At 33.1% G+C, this 27,021-nt stretch overlaps 1 protein-coding gene across 1 annotated transcript; it reads right to left on the bottom strand.

Annotated features, from left to right (window-relative positions):
- Window positions 1-6,957: 6,957 nt before the first annotated feature.
- LOC119839774 (mucin-2-like) lies at window positions 6,958-26,768 on the bottom strand. Its single transcript, XM_038366214.1, has 2 exons — window positions 26,322-26,768; window positions 6,958-9,357 (listed from the first exon to the last, which is right to left on the bottom strand). Exons 1-2 carry the CDS (start codon window positions 26,766-26,768, stop codon window positions 6,958-6,960), a joined length of 2,847 nt encoding a protein of 948 aa, XP_038222142.1.
- Between the last annotated feature and the right edge of the window lie 253 nt (window positions 26,769-27,021).

Genomic DNA, 27,021 nt, shown 5'->3' with positions numbered 1-27,021 from the left:
TATATTGAGGTCGGATCACCGTGGTTTTTACGTCGCACAAGTAGGTAGGTACCAGATAATTGATCATTGTTTAAGATTTTTATCATCAGCCTATATTTGCAAGGAATTGTTGAGGATGCAAGATCCGTAACAAGGGTAAATAATAATAAATACTTAAAAACTTTTGAGTGATTTATAAAATTCATATTTCATATGGCATCTGTAAATATAGGTACACACTGTGCTGAGATTTCAAGTTTTATTTAGATATTGTAAAAGGCCTATGTACTTTCTCTTAGGCATATATAGAAATAAAGAAACGGAAGGAAAAGTAGATGTAACAACACGTATGTATTAAAAAAATAAATATGATTTTGAAAATTAAAAAAACACGCTTCAATGATAGGTTCAACTAAATAGTCTCACTTGCTCTTATGCAGAGTAATCTTAATGAAATTATTTAATCCTGGCGATCCCAATCAAGACAACAAGTATAATTAACAAGATGTTGCCGATCCTTTATAAGGTTACAAAGTTTGAATGAAATCTGCCCTTTTAAAATGTGACAAAATTTAAAGATACCGTTGTATGCAAACATGCAGGTGAACGAATTAAAGGGGTAGAAAAATTAAACTGATAACTGTTGGCCCATGTCCTTTTCCTTACCCTTGCTAGACCTTTCCTTTATTCCTTTCGTCAATCCTTCCACTAAATCTCCATTCTAATTTGAATTCGGCAATCCATTTGTAGAGGCGTAAGGTCTGCAATCGACCTTACGCCTCTCCAAATGTTCATGGGCGGTAGTAAAGCTTACCATCAGACGATCCACCAGTTCCATTGCCAAACTATGATTAAAAAAAAAGGAGATCCTATAAATTAAAATCCAGAAATGTATGGAAGAATATTAATCATAAGAGCACACATTCCACATATAAAAATAAGAATATATAATTGATTTATGGTTATAATAGTAACTATTTAGGTAGTAGGTAATGTAATATTTAAAGTACTAAGTAATAACTCAAGGATTTACATGCCTATTCTATATTAACGTATTATCGTAATAACGTATTCAATAGTAACGTCGCTTCCTAAAGCTAATTAGTTAATATTGAGTACTACTGTAGGGTATATAAAAAATATTGTTGAATCATGCCTAAAAGATTCTTGTCGTCAAACAGTGATTAGGCATAAAAATTGCACTGAATTATTTTATTATATCTAAAAGTGACCGTAGACCCAATGAGGTTGGATCAATTAAATTTTTATAGCCATTATATTAAACCATGACTCAGTTATAAACAAATAGTATGAAGACTCCAAACGCGGCAAGGATAATAGCAAACGCAACGATGGAATACATAACGTATGTTATTGTTTATTTGCATAGACCTCAGACCTCAATATGCTCTAATATACTTCTATAGAATATTAGTTATCGTGTTTATATTTTTCCCAGATAGGATCGTTAAAACACAGAGATAACAATCGATGGTGTTACATGTGAATTAAATAAAATCGTCTTATTGTAACAAGGCTTAATTATTTATTGTTTTTCCTTATGCCAGAGAAAAGCATAAGATTTTCATTCCTACGTAGGCATTTTACACCAAACATTTCATCATTGCTTCCAAGTTTTTTTTAAGATGGTTCTGAAAAGCTTTATATGGGAATGGACAATGGACATGATATCCTAATAATATTATAAATGCGAAAGTTTGTAAGGAAGTGTGTGTGTTTGTTGCTCTTTCACGCAAATACTACTGAACCGATTGCAATGCAATTTGGTACGTAGACAGCTGGACAACTGGAATAACATATAGGCAACTTTTTATCCCGATATTCCCACGGGATACGGACTTACGCAGGTGAAACCGCGGGGCCCAGCTATATATAAACGCGACGCTACATGAAACTGTGATTACATTTGGGGACCTTAACTCATAAATCGATACCATCTCTCTCTGTGTGATACCACGTCTCTCATATTAGTGGAATCACCACAACATTTATTCCTATAACAGTCCTTTAAAACATACGTTATTTCATCTTTCACTCATCGCTTATACTACTTCCTACATTCCTTAAAGGCAAACCTTTGTGGCTTTTTAGGATACGTTTCTTTTGACGCTTGCGCATTATGTAACTCCTGTTGTGATATATGATTATGGTAATGAGGACGTAAACGAAACGTGCGTGGCCTAATTTTGTTATTCTAAACAAGACCAAAAAATTATATAATTTCGAATACTAGAGTTTTGGAATAATATCTCTTAATGAATATTACTTTTCTAAATCTTATATTAGAAGTTACTTCCTTTAATAGGCGACATTAAAATCTGATATATTAACTGTATTTATTTGAGGCAGTGCTCGTAATTATTTGCCATAATTAACTCATATGAATAATCGATAAGCCCTTTTTGATTTAAAATAAGAGCATGCCCATTATGCTTACATAATTGACCTTGAGCGGACAAGTTTTGTTGTGTGCGATATTTGTATCGAAAGGTGAAAGTTGTTCGTTTTTTAAATGTTAAATATAATTTTTAATGTGAAGCGCCATAATTAACATTAACGTGCTGCTGTGGATCAAACTCGTTGACATATATCGGTCGAGGTTGCAGAACTCAAAATAAGAAAAATATCAGAATTTTATTAGTCTTCAATTTTAATTTAGTTTAGTTTATTTTAAGTTTACATTTCATTCTTATTTACAAGATTTTGTTTTAGGTATAGTGCTTTCTGACTATAATATACATATATTTTTTTTTATGTCACAGCGGGCTACGGAACTGATGGTTCGCCTGATGGTAAGCGATCACAACCGCCCATGAACATTCACAGAGGTATACTTTTATGGGGTAAGGAATAGGGAAAGGATTAACGACGGGAAAAAAGGAATAGACTGGGCAGGGCGAGGAAAAGGAATCGAGCCTTCGGTCCCCCACTCACCGTACGAATAGCAAGCTATTACTTCACGCCGGTTTTCTAAGGGGGTGTGATACTTCCCCGGTGCGAGCTGGCCCAATTCGTGCCCAAGCATGCTCGACTGAAATAAAACATTAACAAATAGATCAATGTTGAATGAATAATCTTGTTAAAGTAAAAAAATAAGTAATTTCCCAAAACGTGTCATGAAAATTGTTAATAGTGCCAAAGAAACCTAATAAAATAATTCCAAAATTAATAGTAAATGTGATATGTTTTAACAAAATTGGTGCAACATGAAAGAAAATTTGTCAAATTTATTGATACCTTCTAGAAGTTTTCATATCACACATTTAATTTTAACGGATATGACGAACTAAGTGCAATTGTCTTATCATTGTCACAAGGAATCTCATCAACAAAACATTGCAAATTAATAATGACTAATACGTAATTCGGTGTATTTATATATTTCTTTTTCACTAAGACAGTTGTTCTTAGTGTCTAAGCTCAATAATATTAAAATGTAATTTTTAAATTTATTTGTAATTGTGTAAGTGACATTTTACTCCACTCATATAACATTTTAGAGTTTCTAGTTAAAACAATGGCTAAAAGTAGAACATTTTTCTCTAATAGGTAACACTAGCTAAAACGTGTGTGAAGAAATACTTATAGGCGCGACCGCTGTCAGTTCACCTATAGTAAAGCAAACAAATATAGAACTAAAAAATGCTAATTATTTCGTAGCAAATAAACAATATTGCACGGTACTCGTATTAAAGTAACCCTTTAATACGATACAGATCAAGATTGTAATCAATAATCAATATCATCGTTAGTTATCATTGACAATCATTTGATTTTTTTTTTTCATCATTCAAAATGTTATACCACAAATATGTAATAACTTCATTTAATAAATTTTTTCTTGAAACTGACGCATAGCATTTCTTTCTAGATACTATCCTTTCCTTATCTTGCTAGTTTGCAATTGAAGCCCCCAAATACAAAATAACCCGAAAGTTTACGAGCACAAGTCATACCTAGTCCTTGACCATATATTACTTATTCATTCCATATTTCTATTACGATAAATATGTGTTATTTACGATACCAACAAACTAGACAGATATATTACAGAAACTGTTCCGACTTATTGTTCTTATTACGTGAACTGTGAACATTTACATCCATTTAAATTTAAATTTACAAATTTGTAATGAGTCATCACAGACTTGGTTTTTTATCAACGAAACAGAGCCTTGACCCCGAGTATCCATATTAAGCAATCTAGTATAGGAAGTATGTAAAAGCCTCAATTTAAGAAATAAGGGAATTATATTGACTTGGGGTTTTCCCCAAGGATGTATCGCAATACTCAGTGATATCTATTAAGGTCTTGGTAATCAGCTTTTACAGACCTTAAGTGGCTGCAGGTGAATGTTATGTAAGTCACACTGGTATACAATATTCTGTGTATGTTGATAAATATACATAATATACATAAGTAGAGCGATTTATTCATAAAAGCCTTAAGGTGGGCCATGGTGGTAGACAGTGGACTAAGATGCTATAAGTTATAACTGCTGTTTGGGTTTTTTAGTTTGATGTCTGAGTAACAACTTTGGTACGGTATTGTACATAGGTACCTATATTAGTAGACAAAGAACTTAGTGTTATCGTTTTTCCTTCTTAAATGTAAGTATTTTACACCATTTCTAAACATTCATAAATTTATTAATCCTTTTTATTAGAGACCTATTGATATTGTAGACCTAATACAGTTTTATTACAGGATTTTGTTTTGATAAGCAATCATAATAAATGTATCGATTTATTGATGAAACGGCGAATAAAATTAACTTTGATATTTAGAACCATAATATTATGTAGTCGTCCCAATTTGGAGCTAATAGGCCAATAACAGCGAAGGTCTGCACTCCGCATACAATAACACGACGTCACATCACCGCTATGACAGACAGACAAAAGAATTGCGTTCTACTGATACACAGGAACAAGATTGTTCTTTAATTTCATTATTGGATTAATTAGCCTTGCTGCAAAGGTCGAAGGCAAACAAAATTGCAAAGAAGGCAAGTGAAACAAAAGTCACATAGACGTTTTATAACACTCACGTTCTAAACCAATTAAGAGGAGATTTTAGTGGTCCAACTTGTGGTGGTAGCACTATTTAGTTTGAAATAAGTATTAAAACTTCTTCTAAACCCTTTTCTTTTAGATACAAAATTTACTGTAACATAATTTAAAGAGAGAAGCCACATACAACCGAAGAATTGTAAGAATAGTACTTAATTACTATGTCAAAAATGTGATTATTTTATTTTTAGTTTTTTTCTAATCTTTACAGTAATTTAATAAGACAACTTTGAAATTACTCAGATCGCAATACATCTGTCGGTCATTATTAAACTAAAGGTGCCTTTAATTCTATAAAAATATAGGATAATCTACCTTAATTCGAATAAGAACTTGCATTACTATTGATAAGATAATGATGAATGCTTCGCCGGTATGCAACAATCGCATGTCTATCAAATGATAAACCAAGATTGTTGAACACCAGAAGCCAATAAATATGCTTATCGACCTTTACTGATCCTTAATCTTTTAATACTGATTTCCAGTTTTATTATTACGTAGTATATTATCACTTAAGAGTACATTTCCATCCAAATCTCTTATTTATTTAACATTTCTCGTAGTAGGTAAGGAATCACGGTTAAAATGTATCAACTTTCGGATCACTAAGTAAGACAAAACTCTTAGCTACTTGCTGTTATGTTACTTTTTTAATTTAGTCGATATACGTGGAGATTTTAGAATTCTTTGCAAATGTTTAAATATTGTAGAAAATGCCAAATGTATTATATTATGTGTACTCCATTTTCTTCTTTCCTCATGCTTCCAATTTTTATAACATACTTATTTATTAGCGATTACTGAATACTTCTAATACTGCCTAACACTTATCCATATCTATGTCTATTTCGGATTAAATGGATTAAAATATAATTCCATGGAATGTTTTCTGTATCAACACGTAATCTCATCCGGTACGTATTTACATTATTACTAGCTTTACAACAATATCTTGATTCAAAGAATAGATAAAACCTATTTTATTGAGAATCTCTTAGACTTCCGCCTAATTTCAAAATTAAATTTTAGCGTTTTGCCTATTGCAAAAAATTTTTTTCCTTCTGACAATACATGACATTTTTAATTAAATTCAACTGAAATGAGGGTGTCAAATGAACTATTTGAATGTACGAATATCATATTTTATTATGGTATTTTTCAATACAACTGTCACGTTAGTCTTATTTCGACAATTTATTTTCCTGTTTGCTATACTTATCTTGTGAACTAAAATCACTTTCTTTTCCAAAATAAATAAAATGACAACTCCAGTATCAACGTCAAAAAATAAAGAACAGTAACTTAAAAAAACATGCGTAAATATAATACCTATGTGAACATAAATTTCTAAATGTAGGTATTCTCTAATAAAATGTATACATCACTTATTTTATTATATCCAGTTTTGGATAGCTCATGTGAATCCAGTTACTACACAGGATTCCCAGACTAAATACAGATTTGACAAAAATAAAAGTTAAACACAAATAAGGTACTTGGAATAAAAACAAAAGTGCTTTCCAAATAAAAATAGGAAAATACTGTTTCGACAAATTTAAATACAAACGATATTTCATAACTTACATTATTAATACGCTAGAAATAACACCTATAATGTTATAAAACGATCCTATTTATAGTTGGATTGCATAATACTTTTCGTATTAAACGACACAGTTAAGATCAACGAGCCTTCGGCATTATCTATGATAAATGTTATTAAACTTATTGTACCTATTAATTATTATTAATTATCATCTAAAATTAAACATTAACACAAATAAATTATTAGAACCTAAATTATAATATCAATGTTATACAGGACCCGCCTTTTATCACACATTATTATTAAGAACTATAAATTAAAATCAAATTAATAAACTAAACCAAATTGGACAAAATAGCATTCTTTTCTAATTTCGTAACTCTGGGAATTCGATACGGCCTGGGTAAATCTAAATCAACAAATAGAGAACTTTTTATAAGACCTTTCCGTCTTCCTAAATAATAACTAACAATAGCAATTATAATAACCATTATAAGACAAAGTAACGTCACCATCGTTATGGTGAAAGCGTTCCAAAAACTGTAACAATTCTCTTCGATTATAATAGGACTTTCTGTTGTAGAGAGTGTAGTGTATATCTGCCCGTCAGTTGTGTCTCCTGTAGTTAAAGTCCATTCTGATGTAGTTATATCTGGATTCCTATATGTTTCGTCAGTTTCTTGCGTTCCTGTTACTGGGGTTGCCGTTGTAGTTATATGTTCTGACTCGATTGTAGAGCCTGTAGGGGATCCTGTTGGAGTCGTTGGGTCGTTTGTCCCACCGCCAGAGCTGTCAGAGGTAGTTCCTTCGGTTGTAGGGGTTGAGAAAGATTGGGTGGATGTATAATCAGACGTAGAAAACATATCTGTTTCTGTATAAGGACCATCTGTATCTAAATCATCGTCAGTCGATACTGTTGATACGGTTGAAGTTTCTTGTGTAGTTGTTATATAACCTAAGGTTGTTTCTTGAGTAGCCGTTGAGTATTCCGGTGTTAGGGTAGTTGCATCAGTTGGAGTTATTGTTATTATTGGCGTGTCTGTTGTGTCTACTGTAAAAGCTGAAGACCCTATTTCTGTTGTATAGTCATTCGTATATTCTGTTGAATATGTAGTATCATAATCTATAGTTGTCTGTTCAACAGTCGTTGTTATTTCGTTAGGTGTTGTTGTTGTTGTTTCTTGTGTTGAAGTTATAGTCGTAACGTCTGGTGCTGTGGTTGTTATTTGAGTGGTTGTAGTTGACACTTCCGGTTCTATTGTCGCGGGCGCTGTAGTAGTTGTTGTTTCTTCTGGAGATATTGTTGTTGTAGTTGTTTCTTCCGGTGTTGTAGATGTTGTGATATCCGGTGTTGTTGTTGTGGTCACATCCGGTGTTGTCGTTGTTGTTGTTTCTTCTGTAGTAATTGTCACTTGGGGTGTGGTTGTTGTCACCTCAGGTATTGTTGTTAATTCTTCCGGTATTGTTGTTGTTGTTGTTTCTTCCGATTGTGTAGTTGTTGTTTCTTGCGAGGTTGTTGACTCTTCCGGTGTTGTTATAATTGTGGTTACTTCTGGTGTTGTCGTTGTGGTCACTTGCGGTGTAGTTGTAGTTGGTGTCTCCTCCGGTGTTATTGCTGTTGTTGTTGATTCTTCCGGTGTTGTAGTAGTAATCAATTCCGGTGTTGTAGTAGTAGTCGCTTCCGGTATTGTGGTAGTAGTCACATCAGGTGTTGTTGTTGTAATTTCCGGTGATGTTGTTGTTGTTTCTTCCGGTGTTGTAGTAGTAATCACTTCCGGTGTTGTAGTAGTAGTCACTTCCGGTATTGTGGTAGTTGTCACATCAGGTGTTGTTGTTGTTGTTTCTTCCGGTGTTGTAGTAGTTGTCCATTGTGGTGGTGTTGTTGTGATCACTTCTGGTGTTGTTGTTGTTATTACTTCCGGCGTTGTTGTTGTCACTTCAGGTGTTGTTGTTGTCGTCACTTCCGGTGTCGTCGTTGTTGTTTCTTCTGGTGTTGTTGTTGTTGTCACCTGTGTTGTTGTTGTCGTCATCTCCGGCATTATGGTTGTTGTCACTTCTGGTGTTGTTGTTGTCGTCATCTCTGTAGTTGTTGTCACCTCCGGTGTTGTTGTTGTTGTTATTTCCGGCGTTGTTGTTGTAGTCATCTCCGGTGTTGTTGTCACCTCCGGTGTTGTTGTTGTTATTTCCGGCGTGGTTGTTGTCGTCATCTCCGGTGTTGTTGTCACCTCCGGTGTTGTTATTGTTGTTTCGGGCGTCGTTGTTGTCGTCACTTCCGGTGTTGTTGTTGTCGTTATCTCCGGTGTTGTTGTTGTCGTTATCTCCGGTGTTGTTGTTGTTGTCACCTCCGGTGTTGTTGTTGATGTTTCTTCCGGTGTTGTTGTTGTGGTCACTTCCGGTGTTGTTGTAGTTGTGATCACTTCCGGTGTTGTTGTTGTGGTCACTTCCGGTGTTGTTGTTGTAGTCACTTCCGGTGTTGTTGTTGTAGTCACTTCCGGTGTTGTTGTTGTAGTCACTTCCGGTGTTGTTGTTGTAGTCACTTCCGGTGTTGTTGTTGTAGTCACTTCCGGTGTTGTTGTTGTGGTCACTTCCGGTGTTGTTGTTGTGGTCACTTCCGGTGTTGTTGTGGTTACTTCATACTCGTAGATGTTACACTCACCGTCATAGTTTGGAGGAATATATCTGAATGAGTCAACAAGAACTATAGAGTCCGCTGCAGCCACTCCTAGCATTGTTACCTGCAACAATGTAGTAATATTTGGTTAACATTTTTACTTCATTGCGTATTCCTATCAGGGATATATCGGACACAAATACATTATTTTCGGTAATGGCATGATTAATATCTATTTGTTGTACTAATTAGTAAAAAAACTTGTCGCATATCATTAAAATGAGATGGTATAATGTGATGGTGCTGGTTCTTAACATCGTTTAACTATACCTAAGATGTAGTGAGTAAACCCCGTATCATAAAAAACTCCATCTCTATATCACTATAACAAACAATGATAATTACGAAGAATAATTTTTAAAAATAGTTTTTGCCCCGTCTGGAAAGAATTGTATATAAATCATCCATGACATTTGTAAAAACTGATTTCCATAAATTATACAATCACGAGGAAATTGGATTTCAATCATGTTGTAACGATTCATTTTAATTCTTATCTACATATTTTATAAATTGATTATATTAATCCTTAATCCTTCACAATAATTACCAAGAGATAATGATCAGCCATGACTTTTTCGTAAACGGATATTAATAAAGAAAAGAGAAAAGTGATTCTTTTTCTTATTACAATTAATTAACGTGTAACAAGTGTATTATAGTCGCAGAGGGGGTCGACGAATTCCAAAGAGTACCCGTCCCTCTTCACGAAAGCGGCGAAAGACAGAGTTTCAGGAAATAGGAATGCGACATAACCTTGAAAGAGGCCTTGGGTATCAAGTATTCCCCAATACATAAAAAAGTATATCAATATTTATAAATGATTTTGCCTATATAAGGAACAAACGGTTATATTATACGTATTAATTGTTCACCCTCGTGAGATAATGTAATGAAGGCCATAACAATAAGATTATTTAAGTTTGTTGGGCTGAATGTTGGGCAACCAAAGACAGAGAAAGACGAAGGTAGGAAGCGAATATTAAAATGGTAGATGCAAATAATCCGTTTGGATTAAAGAAATGACCTTGCAGATAAGATACAAGTATCACACACTAGAGACGTCATAACAAATGAATAAATCAGTGACTATTCAAAATGCCAATGGCATTACAGAAAATCATTAAAATAAATCATAATTTAATTTTAATTTTAATCATTGAAATAAAAATAAATTAATCGACATATAATTTCTTTTTATACTCATAGGTGATATAGGTCTAATGGCGGATCAACGTTTGCCTGATTGGCTAGTATTATATCAGTATCTGACGCAATAGTCGAGAAATGAGTCCTACCCAAATGCTACCTGGACATCTAGTGTAGATTAGCGTGGTATGAAAATATCGTGAAGATGTTATGTTAACTAGTAAATGTATGAATATATAAATCACTCACTCACTCAGCTTAAAAAAAAAAAAAGTGAAGTCCCGTGTCCCCTACTGGGGTATGGGGCAGATGATATACATCTGTTTCACTGATCGATTTTCTTTATGGACAAGTAGGTGATCAGCCTTCTGTGTCCTGCCAGACCGAGACATTTTTTTTTTATTGTCCCCACTGGGGATCGAACCCAGGACCCCTCGGTTCTACGCTCACGCGTTTACCACCAACCAAGGAGGCGGTCGGCGGTTGAACTCACTCAGCTTAATAACTGCAAATTTCTAACGCTTTAAATGTGTTAAAGAGGTTGGGTAGAATCTCACCTTGGAGATGGGAAGTGTTTATATAAAAAAGTTGATGTAATGTAATTTTATCGTATATATAACTAATACTATCCTAGGTGCGTAGACAGCTGGACAACTGGAACAACACATAGGCAACTTTTTATCCCGACATTCCTACGGGATACGGACTAAAGTGGGTGAAACCGAGAGGCGCAGCTAGTATAATAGAAAGTTGAGGGTATAACAATTAATTGTATTTGGATTATTTTTATTCAAATATTGGCTTGAATATTCTGAACAAGAAATTTTTTATTTTTATTTAAGCAACTGTCCTTTTTGACAATGTCGGACAAAAATATACACGCAAATAAGTTAATTGCCTTGAAGTTGTGATGAAAAAACACGGTTACAATATTGCAAGATTTTATTTCTCATATCTGTATCTCAATTTATTAGATAATATGTATATATTTGGAATTGACATAGAAAATTTTACTGAAATTGAAAAACTCGCGATACTTTCATTGTTTCCTTAATGTCGACACGAAACCATTAAACGCAAATCAAACTATGGGCTATATTTTCAATCAAACTTTACATCTTAACAAAAGTATACGAAACTTACATAGGCAGTATAACCAGGGGGACCACTGAGTGTAACTTGCTGAGTAAGCCACCCTTGCTCAGTAAACCACAAATTACCGACCACATTCGCACCACCAGGCACTATTTCACTAATTAGCACCCACAATGCATCACCAGGCGAAGTAGGCTCCATATATCCAGTCACTTCGAATACGCCATTAATTGACATTGGAAAGCTTTCAGTCGACATGCAACTAAGCTCCTCTGTTGCGTACATAAATGTCATACTTCCATTACTAGGCGGCGATATAGATTTATTAGCATAATATCCAACCTGCCACACTGGTCTCCCCAAACACATTGTACAATTATTTGGAAATGTGCCACTTAAATTGGATTCAAAATCGTACTTATAACACTCTTCACAGGACACATGGTAACTCAACAGCGACAATATGAAAATGGACCAGCTTTTCGTCATTCTTCACTGTTTTACACTACTATTTATCGTACATTATAGCCCCAATATAACTCCAAATTGAACTTAGTCACTGATAAAAATTCGTAATTTATGTCCGAAAATCGTTGGAAAATAATGTAATGGAATTCAATGACTTTTGCAGTGCACTTCCCGTAGTTCTTGTATCACAATTCATTTCTAATCAAAACACGACAAATTTTCTATGGAACAAAATGAGCTTTCCATCAAAGTAACAGTAGTGTTTTCACATTTAACAGACACATCAAGGTCCATATGACTTCTCTCAAATAATTCATAATTAGAAGTAAACCTAATAGGTCGAGGAATTTAATAGATTAGATAATTATTGAGCCCCTGGGATTTAGTAGAATTTATTGAATATATTTAAACATATTCTTTAAAGATTAGGCTATATGCAAAGCAGGCATAGATATAGAGCGTGAAATTATCTCCTGCTTAGCTAAATAAACGATAAGGTAAAGTATGAATCAGAAACAGGGTGTATGTAGTGGAAAATGCACATGTCAGTTCCAGATATTTCGTCATAGAGCAGTAGGGGTTAGGCAACATGCGGTTAGCATGGAGGTCTTCAGAGGGTCTTCTTCTAAGATACCTTCTGTGGAAACGCGCTCCAAATTTAGCCACTTCTTTGCTTATCAGCATGCGGTCATTGTACACTTAAGCGTACAGCGGACAGCGTACTTTCGCACTTTGATCTCCCAACTTTTTTAGGAACCTCCATCCGTCACATTGACCATGATGACTGAACGACTTGGTAAAACTTAGATTCCTTATTGATCATACAACAATATCGGGATTCGCCATTTGGATATAAATGCTTTTAACACTGATTTCATTTACACCGCTGAACATTCTGAAGAAAATAAAGTAAAAAAAATATGACAGCTATAAAATGTAATGTCGTATAGATGTGTCATATTTGAGGGCATACGCTGGCATCTCATATATATATTTTTTTTTTTATGTCATAGCGGGCAACTGGGCTGGTGGTTCGCCTGATGGTAAGCGATCACCACCGCCCATGAACATTCGCAGAGGTAGTGCCTCTACGAAGGTGTTGCCCGCTTTTAAGGGGTAAAGGAAAAGGAAATGATTAACGACTGGAAAGAAGGAATGGACTGGGACGGGTGAGGAAAAGGAAATGGACCTCCGGCTCCCCCACTCACCGTACGAAACACAGTGGCATGCCACTATTTCACGCTGGTCTGTGGGGGTGTGGTACTTCCCCGGTGCGAGCTGGCCCAATTCGTGCCGAAGCGTGCTCGACTCCCACAATAAACTCGTACTAATTTAAATGTAATACGTATTGTTACTTGTTTATTAATTTATTGCTTATCTATAGGGCAAAGTTGATTCTTATTCGAAAATCATAGTTATTATAGATAACAATAACTTCTTATCAAATGAAGAAAGAATGGTCAGTTCCATTGAAAAACAGAAGCTTTTTCGCAACCTACAATGTTTTGACTTCATATATTGTTTTTTAATATATTATTAGATATTGTTTTCTTTACTGGAATAAATTATTACATTTACAGTTAAGTCACAGATCATCGCAAAATAAGTCATAGCAAAATGCATCCTTGTTGACAACGCTTAGGTTGACATGGCTTAGGCATAATACGACTCGTCTTGTCGTCCGACCAGCAGCAGGCCTCGAGGCAGCGGCGTCGTGTTCCGCGCGCGTCTCATAGTGGAGTCCTGCGGTTTGGGTGACGGCCGCAGTGGGTGACGGGGCCTGCCTGACCATCTGGCGGGCCAATACCCGTCAGGGGATAGCGACAAATGCTTCGGCGATACCCGTCCTTCGACACAGGGTACATGAGGAACACGGGTTGGTTTTTAGTCAGTAAGAGTCGGTCCGACAGTCCTCTTCGCCCTTCCCGAGGGCGGAGGGACTCCATGAGGATTTTCCAACCCGATACCAACAAAAAACAGAAAAGGCATAATATTATACGGCGTTTCGAATGATCTGTCTAATAAATTTTCTTGCAAAAACAAAAATTTTGTCATTAAAGTTTATAAGTGATAATTTTCATGGGGACAGTTCATTTTTTGGCAGTTAGTTTGCACAATTCCGGAATGAACCGGATAAAATTGGATGCACCGTCATATCAAAATCATTAAATCATTATGGGTAATACGAGTAGCTCGTAATTTGATCGACTCGTTACTACTTTCGATGTGGAAAGAAATGGTCGATAAATTAGTCGTATTCTTAGCGTGATTATTTTTAGCATAGAATTCAATACTATCATCTTATAACTTCTAAAACATGTCCTAACTTTTATTTATTCTAATAATTTAACAATCCTGGCTGCTAACAAATAGCCTTAGTAATAGAACAAGTGGGAAGCTAAACACAGCCTGAGAAGGTAATATGAAAGTAAAATGCCGACATTTTAAGGTGGTTTTTTTCTAGGTTACCATAACCCATCTCCATGTGGTAGATAGGTGCATACGATAGTACATACACACGGAAATTAAGATAGTTAAAATCCTTTTAAAATTGGTTTTTCTAAGTAGATACACGCATTACGAAAGTTTCAAAGATCAACTATTTTCTAAAGTCCGTATCTCGCAGGCAAAACCTACACTTAAGAATACTTACATATCCCTGATACTCAGCCGGACCAGTGAGGCGGGTACTTCTCGTAAACCATCCTTCTCCACTGAAAGGGATATTTCCAACAGCTCCATTCGAACCGCCTGGAACTATCTCGTTCACAAGCACGGACAACGCATCACCCGGTGACGTAGATTTCATATACGCAGTCACTTCAAATATACCATTGAAAGCCATTGGAAATATATACGTCGACATACAACTCAAATCGTGCCTTGCATACGCAAATTTCGTGCTACGATTATTCGGTGGAGTGAGAGATATGTCCGCATAATTCCCTAATTGCCACTGCATTCTATTGAGGCACATGGCACAATCGTTCGGAAATGTACCCTCGAAATCAAACTCGAAGTCATATTTAACACAATCATCACATAGAACTGTGTAACTTAATAGCGTTATTAATAAAACGAACAAACGTTTCGACATTTCTTTAGACGGAGTATTTGCAACGGCACGTGTCAATGAACAAAATTCACTTTCGTTTCAAATTCATAATTAACCAATTGAACGATCACTGATAATGCTTGTAATATATAGGCACCACACATGCTTCATGTTATTACATAAATATTCGACATCTCACACATCTTGATATGAAAATTTAAGCACTGAATAATCTTAAATTATTTTCACGGACTATTTTCACAAAACTCAATTAACGTATAGTATTTCAAGAACACGTTCAAGGCACTTATGCCTATTACCAAAATGATACTTAAGTAAAACTATTAGCTGGCCAAATCTGAGCGATAAGATTAAATTACTTGATTGTTATCTTTTAATATATCCGATGAGCTTGGATTTTGTGTAATTATTCGAACAATAATCTTTGATTTAAAGATTCATTGAATCGTAATCCGTTCAAAACACTTTTTTTAAGGGAAAACGTCGTAACATTTTCAAGAAAGAGTATTTTTACATTGACCAAATTGTATACAATTCTAAATATTTGAGAAATAGTGTATAAATGCCACCTGTTTATTATAATTATGTTAACTGACTTAAATCTATAAATTTAATCAGTGTAATGTGACTATCATTTGTTAACTGAAAATATTTTTAAGATTCGTATTTTTTACTAGTGAATAAGCTCATATACAATCGTCGATTTCAAAATTATCTTTTTGGCTGGGGTAAAATTATTACTGAAGCGTATAACCATTTTCCTCAAATACATTGTAAAATGCATTATCCTTACAAATAAACTATTAATTATTAACTACATTGTTTTAATTATCAAAATAGATACTCTTGTGATAGGATCGTAGAGGGAAATTCGGTCATTACCTCGCCTGTATCACAGATTATCTAATAGTTCATGTACTTCGTATATCATACAAAGATTAAATATAACATAAAAACATTCGTCATAATCTACACCGTTTAATACCGACGACCCTAACTAGAACAACTATTTATTCAATAAGACTCATTCTACAAAACGTGTTTTTGAAAACGGCGGTTTCCAATCCGATAAGTTAAAGAAGATTTTTCCTTTTTTTATGTACTAATCGGTAAATATATGTAGATATTATACGGATGCACTTGATTGGATTATTTTTCATATTTGTCTACCTTTAAAAAATACTCCTGAATAATAAAATACGAGGAAAGTACTCCTCGTGAAAGTATTTTTTTAATGTAATGAATATAGGTACCATTTGTGAAATCATGTTACATGCAGTAAATAAACGATTTGAAATGACTTCGTAGATAAAGTTTGCTATGTATCTACATAATATGCAATAATATAATGAATAAATTGCGTTTAACGTCTGTTTAAAAGTCTTGCATTTCTAAATGTACAACACTCGCGTAAAATCAAACACAAGAAAACACTACATTTTTTTTATTTTATTTCATGATAATGCCTTGTTTCCTCTATTATGCAAAAGTGAAAAATGAGTTTTAACAGATTTATTCAAACTATTGTTCTTTAACTTAGATAAATTTCTTGTCTTCATGAAATATACACATTTTTTATATTTTTATACACGATACCGCACGTAGGAAGTTCTATTATTTATTTGAAATGAATTTTATTCTTATTTCTTAAAACAGGAAACGCGCGGAAAAAATTGTATTTTAAATATTTTTTATTTTTATCAGTATTTGCTTTTATTTTACGGTTATAGAACTAAATTGCTGTAAACGTTTATAAATTTTATTATAGGACATAGAAAATAAGAACCTAATTATTTTAGCTTATTTTTCTGAAAATATAATGACAATCACATTACATTTTCGGAACAAGTCCAGATCTTTTATTATTTTTACATTTGACAATTGAGTTTCTTTTTTCACAATTAAAAAAATATGTCCTCATTACACCAAAATTATCTCATGTGAAATGCATTTTAGTCATAAATAAAAGTACTGTTGGATAATGACACAGAATAGGTACTTCTATATATATGTATGTTAATGAAGAAAATCACGGGGTGAATAATTTACTCATTTAACTATAACCTTAAGCCACGAGCACTTTAAAGATAAATCTGAATACTTCATATTAATGGTAAATGCATTTGTTTCATTATTTACAGTTTAAACAATGCAGGGAAAATTTAAATAAATAATCATTTAAATTTCAAGGTGGTTAAATTGACATTTGAAGACGAAGCGATATTTCCAGAGTAGCTATATTTATTTGGACATTATTTTTCTCAACATTTTCAGAAAATGTAGTTACTAATATAGTAGGCCTAATAGTATGACAATACTCAAAAATTAAGAGGAAGTCCACCTACTTAATATCGTGCATAACACTGTAAACTCTCTAATTAGTTTAGTGTCTATAGGCTGTGCGTGATTGTTTACCACAATATAACAAGTATTAAACCTTTATATGCATGGTAATAAAGTACATATTTGCACAAATCGTACCTCCAATATTATTTTATATATTCCATCGTTACGTAAATAAAAGATTCTATCAAAACGATCGATCGGCTTGGAGATTTCTATCTCATCTTTATTGGAAGCTATAGATTAACACTTCAAAGGACAATTACCTGCAAGATTGTAATCAATCTGATAAGATTACTCAAATTTTCATATCACGATCTCGATCTAATTCAGCATAGATAATTTTAACGAATGTACTCTCAGGTAAATTCAATTTGCCAATTTTATTACACGGAATATTGATATGTCTCAAAAGAGAATAAAGTACATTTTGGCGTATATGTATTTGAATATATATATCGTTTTTTTTACCTGTTTTTTTCTATAATAAGCTTAACGCCACTCTAGCAAAACAAGTAACGTTATTTTCAAATTACTAATAATTACATTTAAACGATTTAGTAATTAGTTGTTGTAATTAGATGCCAGCCATTTCCTATATATTTAAAATCAATTGCTTTCGTTGTTAAGAAAATCTAACTAATAAAAAGCCCCTAATTTGTTATACGTACCAATTTTACTGGCTGATAATAAAAATAGGTTCAATTAAAAAGGGACATTCTTCAAATGTCTATGCCAGGATTGAATAAATTCTTAAGGGTTTTTTTACTTTTAAATCTTAAAATATAGAGATTTAATTATGTAATTTATAACCTGCGGTATTTAATTTTATGGTTTTATTATCAGAGCGCATCGCTAACAAACTGTTTTACAGTTTGGCAAAATTTCGTTGTTTATATAGAATCGGGTATTAAATGTATTAAATTAATAAATGGCGTTGACGTGTCTAATTATTGTATCTTTGTATCTGTCTATAACATCAATGCTAAAACAAATTAATTAACTGATTTTGATAAAGCGTTGATTGTTTCTTTTTATGATTGTATCGAAAAGTACTCGAGATTCTTAGCCATTTGGGCCAATCAACCGTTTGTAAAGCAACTTTCTCATTTAATGTATCATTCACTAATTTCATATTATTACATAAAATATACATATTTTTTACATCATTTCATTACAACAACTTCTATAGACATGTTTTTTATTGTTTACAATAAAAAATAAATAAAATAAATGGTAAAGTTTAAAAAGTTGTAGGATAAAAAACCACGTTACAGCAGAGGTTCTTTAGTCGAATGTCTAATTGATTTTATACACACGGTGACTAGAGTCTAAATTTACAAAAAAAAAACTTACAAATGTAGTCATTTATTGGACTCAAAAATAAAACAGGCAGTTTTTTTTGTCGCAACTCGTTTGTTAGTGCAAACTATGCGTCATTTTTGTTTAAAAGAACGAAAGGGATATATTTTTTGTAAGATTATATTCTTTTGAAATGTGACACAGCTAAGTAGATACATCCTTAATTACGCCAGAATACAAAGTGTTGAGTGTTTATAAATATTCCGAATATCTAATCTACATTATTTTTAAATTTTTTCTCACCAGCGAAGTTACATACCCATAGAAATAAACATTTTTACCGTCGTGTTCCTTTATGCAAACCTAATTGTAATATTATTACTTATAAGCAATCTTATAGTTTATAATCTCTATAAATATTTAAAGTCGAATGATGAATTGCAACACACTAAATACAATTATTGTATGCATATTTGCAATATAGATAATGCCTTTATAAAAAAGGCCCCCGCTAACCATAGAATTTAAGGCGGCACTGATTGAACTTTATAACTGTAATTGTCAAATAATCGTAAATATAATCATAAAAATATATCAGTATCAGATTATAAAGATAATACATTTATTTATGACATTTCAAGCAAACCATGTTTCTTGTCAGACAATATAGGTATGCAGTGTCGTATCAGCACGACTGACAAATATAAAGGTTTTTATATGGACTGAAAGACTATGTTTAGATTGGTTTATTAATTATGGGTACGTTTTTTCTCCATAAGAAATGCCCTTATGCCCTAACCAAAACATTAAAACGAAAATTATCCGAATTCGAGATTTGTCTAATTTACGCATAACAACACATTTGGGGATATTTTTTAAATACATAGATTAAGAATCAAATCAAAACAAGCTGTAAATCTGAATACAGAAATCAAACAGTAGCGATGATCATGTTGTCATAATGAAATAAGACTTCATCTAATATCTAGCGGTGTGTCTCTATCAACTGACGATATATATCAAAGATCACTCCACAATTGAATAAAATACCTATATTAAGTTACATATTGATCATGAATGCCGCTGATTGTCTTTCACCTACTTTAAGTTAAGTGTTTAATAAGAAACAATAGGATTTTTAAGAAGAAATAAATACTCATTTAAATTTAATGTTAATTAGCAGTCCACCCTGGTTCCGCCCGTGTTTCATAAATATGTATTTTGCACTCGGGGATTATGTTTGATGGTGAATCGGTACAATAATTCCTGATATTATCGTGTTCAACAAACACTTCAGCTTTATATATTTATTAGTAAATATTAAATTAGCATTATTATTAGACATATAGATGAACAACCCTACGAACGGTTATAAACTATATGCACCTTTATGTAGTTTCCTATATGGTTGTAAACGATTACCAGCAAGCACAAGGGCCCCTTCATTAAAGCGGCCTGACGGAACACAGTGGGGCTGTAGTCCGTAGCAATCCGACATAAACCACGGCTTCTTCCCCGCGAACCGTGGGTAACTATGCGAGATTTTCCCACTAAAAAAAGGTCGCCACCTACATCGATTTCAAATGTTAAGTCGAGCATAGAAATAAAAAAGCCTGTTACTTTAAAAAACTAGTTAATGAGTTTACGTGTTGAGTACGTGTAATATTAACTCCTGCTAGTAGGTTTTCGTAGACGTTAGATTACTTACGAGTTGTAAACGGAGAACGTATTTCTAATTCATTGCCGACTGATTTTGAATGTATATATGTTACATAATATCAATTATTTTACAATTTGCAAACTGGTAATTATGGCATATTTTAAATATTTTAATTGCATCCTTCTGCAATGCAAAAATTGTATTCCCTGAGTTGGTGGTACTGTAAAAGAAACCAATATGATCAATTCTGATATTGAATATTTACTTTGAAAATTTTTTAAGGCCTTACTTCGGAGACAATGGCAAATTTTGGAGATTTTGTTAAATTAATTGCTTATTGAAAATTGTGATCTGAATGATTGTGATCAATGCCATCTATGTGATTATATATAACATATTACGACAAAGTCGAGTGAAAAAAATAATATTATCTAATCGATGTTATAATATACTCATAAAATAATATTCTATACTATAGTGGCAACAGATGGCGGTGGCGTGTTTACGAGCAAATCGCAACGCTAGCTGTTTTTATGCAGTATTCTCAATCTTTATTCAAAAATATTATCTATAAAAAATTACAGTGAATTTTTACATATTCTTTGCGAGTTGATGGTTAATTTTTAACTACTTTTTAATTAATTAAGTACCTTATCTACTCCAAAGCCGCAAAAGTTTGAAAAATTGTGTAGAATATAATACGTATCATTTCGGAAACTAATGTTTAGTTTGACTTGATAGGTACTGACACAAATGGATAGGCAATTATTAATTTTGCAAAAAAATTGTATAAAGGTTTTATTTAACATTCTTATCGTATTCGCAACTGAATTTTTCAAAGAGCTACTAAATGCTCAAGGATATTTGGTCAGGATATTTCTAATGTTTCCTTCATTATTAAACAATGATGCTTACATATTTTAATATAGATGTAGTTAATATAAAATTTTATTTGTAGAATTCATCTCAAGTTTCAAATTCTTACTCAGAAGCGTAATCTAATACATAAAATTCTCGTGTCACAGTTTTCGTTGCCATACTCCTCCGAAACGGCTTGACCGATTTTGATGAAATTTTTTGTGCTTATCCGATATCTATGAGAATCGGCCAACATCTATTTTTCACACCCCTAAATGATAAGAGTAAGGCAAAACAGCGTTTGCCAGATCAGCTAGTAACATATAATAAAACAATATTTTAGGCTACACAGATCCTCGTTTATTTTGCTATTTTGCAACACAGACATTAAATAACTCCATTGAAAACACAAATATTGGACATATTAACTTGTACAACTGATAAAATCTTTTCGTTTATCCTTTTAATAATATACTATTTTTTATCTTTCTCTATTTTCTTGATGATAAATATTATCGGAATGACTATTCTGAAGTAGTAAAAACTAGTAGTTATTTATTGATAAACTTGTTTATCGTATTAACGTTACTGAATAACATTAAAAATGCTATAGTAATTCTGTCTATCTGTCTCTTCTTAGACTTATCCCTAGGTATTAAACCGATTTGTATAAAATTTGGTACGCAGATAGGTTATAACTCAAGGAGTGAAACAGAACTTTTACCCTGAACGGAGCTGGAACTGTGGGGAGATAAACCGGTCACTGTTTATCCTTTCTTTTACTACACGGGCGTGCCGTGGGCTAGAAACTATAATAAATACAGACAAAGATAGTAAAAAATCATTATTATATTATACACAATACAAAGCAATATAAAAGTGAACCCCTTACAATAATTTACTGTAGTCGCTAGTCAACAACATTGCTAATAAAAAATAAATTGCTGTTTTATCTATAAGCTTAGATTTTCTTAGACATGTATGCTCGAAGGAACAAAGAAAAATATCTTACGCCTGTTTTAATTTGTATAGCAAATGTATTAGATATTACTGTTATTATATTATTAGTTTTAATGCAATGCAATATGTTAACAGCAGCAAGTAGATCAAATATCCTAACATTGGAGGTTTATCGAATTCAAGGTTAAAACATTAAAAATATTATTTAAATGGAGCGTGCATTAATCTGTACGTACCACCGAAATTATAATAGCATATTATACCGAGCTTCGACTAAATATTACCAAAACATGCATTCATTCATAAGATTTTAAATACGATAAAATATTTTAGAGAGTTGGCACCTTCTCTGAATTACACACACAAGTGGCATTCTAGCATTTTATTAATCATTGATAACAATTAATGCAGTCTGATAACGTCAAACATATATCATTTCCATTGTAGGAAATTGTTAATATAATTTAAGCTATTCATAAATATGACATAAGTTTTATCGGAAATTAATTTTTTATCAAATATAGTGAACGTAGAACGTGAAGGCTATATATCATAACAATAATATGTCAATTAGTTGGGCATCGCGACTTTGAACTAACTCGTAAAACGGAGATTACTTTTGTGGCGTTTACGCCTTAATTTTCTGTATTTTCTGTTATCTGTGACGTTACAAAAAGTAACACGCTTGACCACGTAGATTCAAAAAGAGACCGTTAAGACTTAATACGCACTGGACACGGATCTACGTTGAGACGCAATTATTATATTTTACTTGCATAATATATGTATATATATTAGACCTCATTTATCTAATTTCATTTGTCTCTCTAATCTTTGTACATGTCGCTCACTAACTGGTGAAATTGGCAATAGACCATTTAAATACGAAATCGTGGCTTAAACTACATTTAACTACATTTGGTATTTGTTACGCTCAAAGACCGAAAAAGTATCTCAAAAATAATGTTCTCAATGTTCAAATATACACGTCGCGAAATTGTTATGGCTCTAAGGCTGGTTTTAGCTGTGAGTTTTAGAATCACGCTGACAACCGAAACGTAGCTTTATGCACCGCACAAGCTGATACCTACGCGTTATTCTAAAACGCTTCATAGAGGTCAGCTTGCTTGACACGAAAACCATCCTTATGCTGACGATACAATGTGATTATTATAGTAAGACCATATAGTGAAATTCGTGACATGGCCGAAAGGCCTTGAGGACAAGATACTTCCATATACCACGACTCATTCCGTTTGGTGTTTCGGAGACAACCTAACACGCTCGTCGTTTCCCTGTTTTCTAACGTAATATTCGTTCTTACTTATTAAAGTTACTAAAAACGTTCTACCTATTATAACAAGGAATTTTCTATGATTTTTTTATAATTGTTTTATTTAACAATTTAAAATCCATCACAATATGTTATATATGCAACAAAAATATGGATGGATGTTTCAATGTGGATAAGGATGTGTACCTATCACTAAAATATCGCATGACATACTGTACAGAGACCATTATGCGTAATGTATACAGGTAAATAAAAGAAGTGGGAGATATCATCATCATTACTGATTAGACTTACGTAGCATGATTATACATTTATGTTTTGGATTTTTGTAACATAAAACGCATTTTATTTGAAAATGATTTATAACAAAAACTGCGTTCAATCGATTTAACTTTGCATAGCTTAAAATAAAAGGGCATGAATGTAAATTACACGGTAATTAATTACCATGGTAAAGATTTTCTTGGGCTTGTAGGTAATAACACCAACGTCACCTCTCCACCGTAAGGCTCACCCAGACAAAATCTTTAAGGAATCAAGTACAAAAAAATACAGTGGAATAGAGAAACTTCTTAAAGTCTGTTGAAGTACTTGACCGTGGTGACATTTAGATATAAATATATTTTACTAGAAATAAGCGAGGCAAGGGCGCAACGCATGTTCATAATTATGACACATCTTTTTATCAACACATTCTTAAGGATTAATTAAATCCCAAAACACTTCCAAAATATTGCACAGATAATCTTAAATGCATTGTGATAAAGTGGATATCGTAATAAAATTCATAGGAAATGGTTATTATGAGCTTAATAATGTATTTATGATTATGACATAATTATTTATTTCGTTTTCCAATTACAATTAAGTTGTATAATGATACAATTTTTAGTTTTATAACAGTAAAATGCTTCCCAAGTGAGATTTTTTTAAAGAATATTATTATATTCTTATTAAGAACATTATTATGTAATCTTGATATTATTAGAAATGAATACTGCAGGTGCCTAATAGTAAACATATTACGTTGTTCGTGCTTTAATTTTAGTGTCATTAATGGTATTGGAGTTTGATTTCCATTTATCTACCCTTAATAGGAATCGCTTCTTACTGTAGCGATATACGATACTTATTGGTAATAAGTATACTGATTTTAGATAAACTTGAACGCAATCATGCGATACTAGCAGTAACCCGCGGTATCTCTCGCAAGGTACCCGGGAAAAATAAGCCTATGTGCTAATCCTGACTATAATCTGTCTCTATAAAAAAAATAAAATTAGATAAAAAAACATATTTCGTGCAGATACGATAAGCTGTTTTTGCATGAAAGAGTAACAAACATCATAAATCCATAGTTACAAGCTTTCACGTTTGTAATATTAGTAGCATTATTAGATGCTTCACGCGCAAACCATATCCACCTCAGACACAATTATCTAAATTGAAACAAAAGAGTTTGTTGTAGTGATGTGATATTTTCTTTCTGTCATTATATGTACGACCTACTGAATATAGTATCAAGACATCTTTAATGTCCTTATACTAGGCTTGATCTTAAATAAGGTTTCATATTAATAGACTAGTAGGAACAGTTTCTTTAAGTCTTTCCTATTCGTTCTAATTAGTTTGACTCGATTATGACGCGAATTTTGAGCTAACATTAAATGTACTGCCACTGAACAGCAATCAATGGAATAATTTTAATGTGATTAAACACAGAATAAAAAACATTCATATCTACTGGTTTTGCAGATGTAAAAGTTACTAGATACGTTTATTTTTTACCCTAGTCTATGTTAAGATGGATCAATAAGGGTTAAAGAATTTTGATACTTGATCCAAAAAGAAAGCGTAGATAAGATGATGTTTAAAGTCCAGAAAGATCCAAATAGTTTACCTACCTCAGTTTACAGATGGACTGTTCTTTATCCAGTAGGTAAAAAGATTACCATTAAATATAAATTGTATGGTAATTTGCGTAATAAAGTCGATTATTATTTATAACTTACGTAGGTCGTAGATACTATAAAAGATTATTATTGTTTGATGTTTACGCTCGCGCCACTTCAAATACACTTATAGTTAACAAAGGCATTTCATGTATGTGTCGTGTTCCATAATTATGAATATACTAGCTGTAACCCGCGGCGTCACCCGCGCGGGACCCGAGTAAAAGTATCCTATGTGCTAATCCAGACTAATCTATCTCTGGACCAATTTCATACAGATACGATAAGCTGTTTTCGTGTGAAAGAGTATCATCCATCCATAAATTCATCCATCCATCCATAAACAAACTTTCACCTCTATAATATTAGTACGATAATCAAAAATTAATCAACAGTTAGGGTTAGGTTAGATCAACCAAAAAATCTAAGGTTCGTGTATATGACCAAAATTAATATTAATTATTTCATTTATCTGCATTCCACCTTCATAACCACTGCTCCAATCAGTGTACGAAAATAGCCGAAAAGTTCAAAATATTAAAAAAAACTGCATAGGGGAACAAAGATGGGCGTATGTTGACTATATCGATAAAAGAACATATTTTAGTTTTTTGGAAAAATCTATGCTTTATCATACTTTAAAAGTTGACAGTCCAGTTACTACTGTTTGTATGAGACGCAAAAAGAGAGATTCCTCATTACCCAATCGTCTCTTTTACACATACCTACGCAGTAACAACAATATAACACTTACCCTTCTTTTGAATTTTAAAAACACTTCAAACAATACCTAACTACAGGTAGGGTAATCACAATTTAAAAATTTATCGTACATAACGTTAAAGTTAAACAAATATATAAGTAGACTCACATATCCCCTGTAAGTGCCAGAACTGCCCATATTCATAGCCACGGAGTTCCAGCCACGAATGAAGCCTGGTGTCCCGGGCCCCAACATGAATTGTGCCACCGTCGCCTCACTATTTCCGGCAAATTCGTTCACTATTATCGATATAAGATCCTGTTGTTTGTCCGTATCCATAAAAATATTGACCTCGATAATCCCTCCCGCTGTTATATTGAACGCGAACGAGCCAATGCAGCTCAATACAGTATTCGGTGAAATGAACTTCGTGCTTAATTCGTGGGGAGGCGTCACACCTATGTCCGCATAGCGGCCTTCATTCCACATCCCCTGGCCGCCGCACAGACTGCTCTGGTTAGTGAAATCATCACTTAACCCCTTCTCGAAGTCGACAGTAACACACCGGCTGTCACTTAACACGAAACACAACGACACAATAAAAAGCCGATACATTTTTTCGATGCACAGCGGTGTCCAGGTCGCCGTTTAATCTCTTCGATTTAAACAAAATTATGTATCATAGCTATTCAAAATATTATATCGGATAAGATATGGCTCTTCGATTCTGGTAATGTTGATAAGTTCAATTACAGTGCTAATTCTTTAATTAAACATATTCTAATCACTGTTTTCCATTAAGTGATACAATCTGTTCGTAGCTTGGTTAGACCGACTCTAACTATATTATAATATGAGTGAGATCTAT

The sequence above is a fragment of the Zerene cesonia genome, chromosome 4 (genome assembly GCF_012273895.1).
Source record: "Zerene cesonia ecotype Mississippi chromosome 4, Zerene_cesonia_1.1, whole genome shotgun sequence".
Classification (NCBI taxonomy): domain Eukaryota; kingdom Metazoa; phylum Arthropoda; class Insecta; order Lepidoptera; family Pieridae; genus Zerene; species Zerene cesonia.
This window is presented reverse-complemented; position numbering and strand designations above follow the sequence as displayed.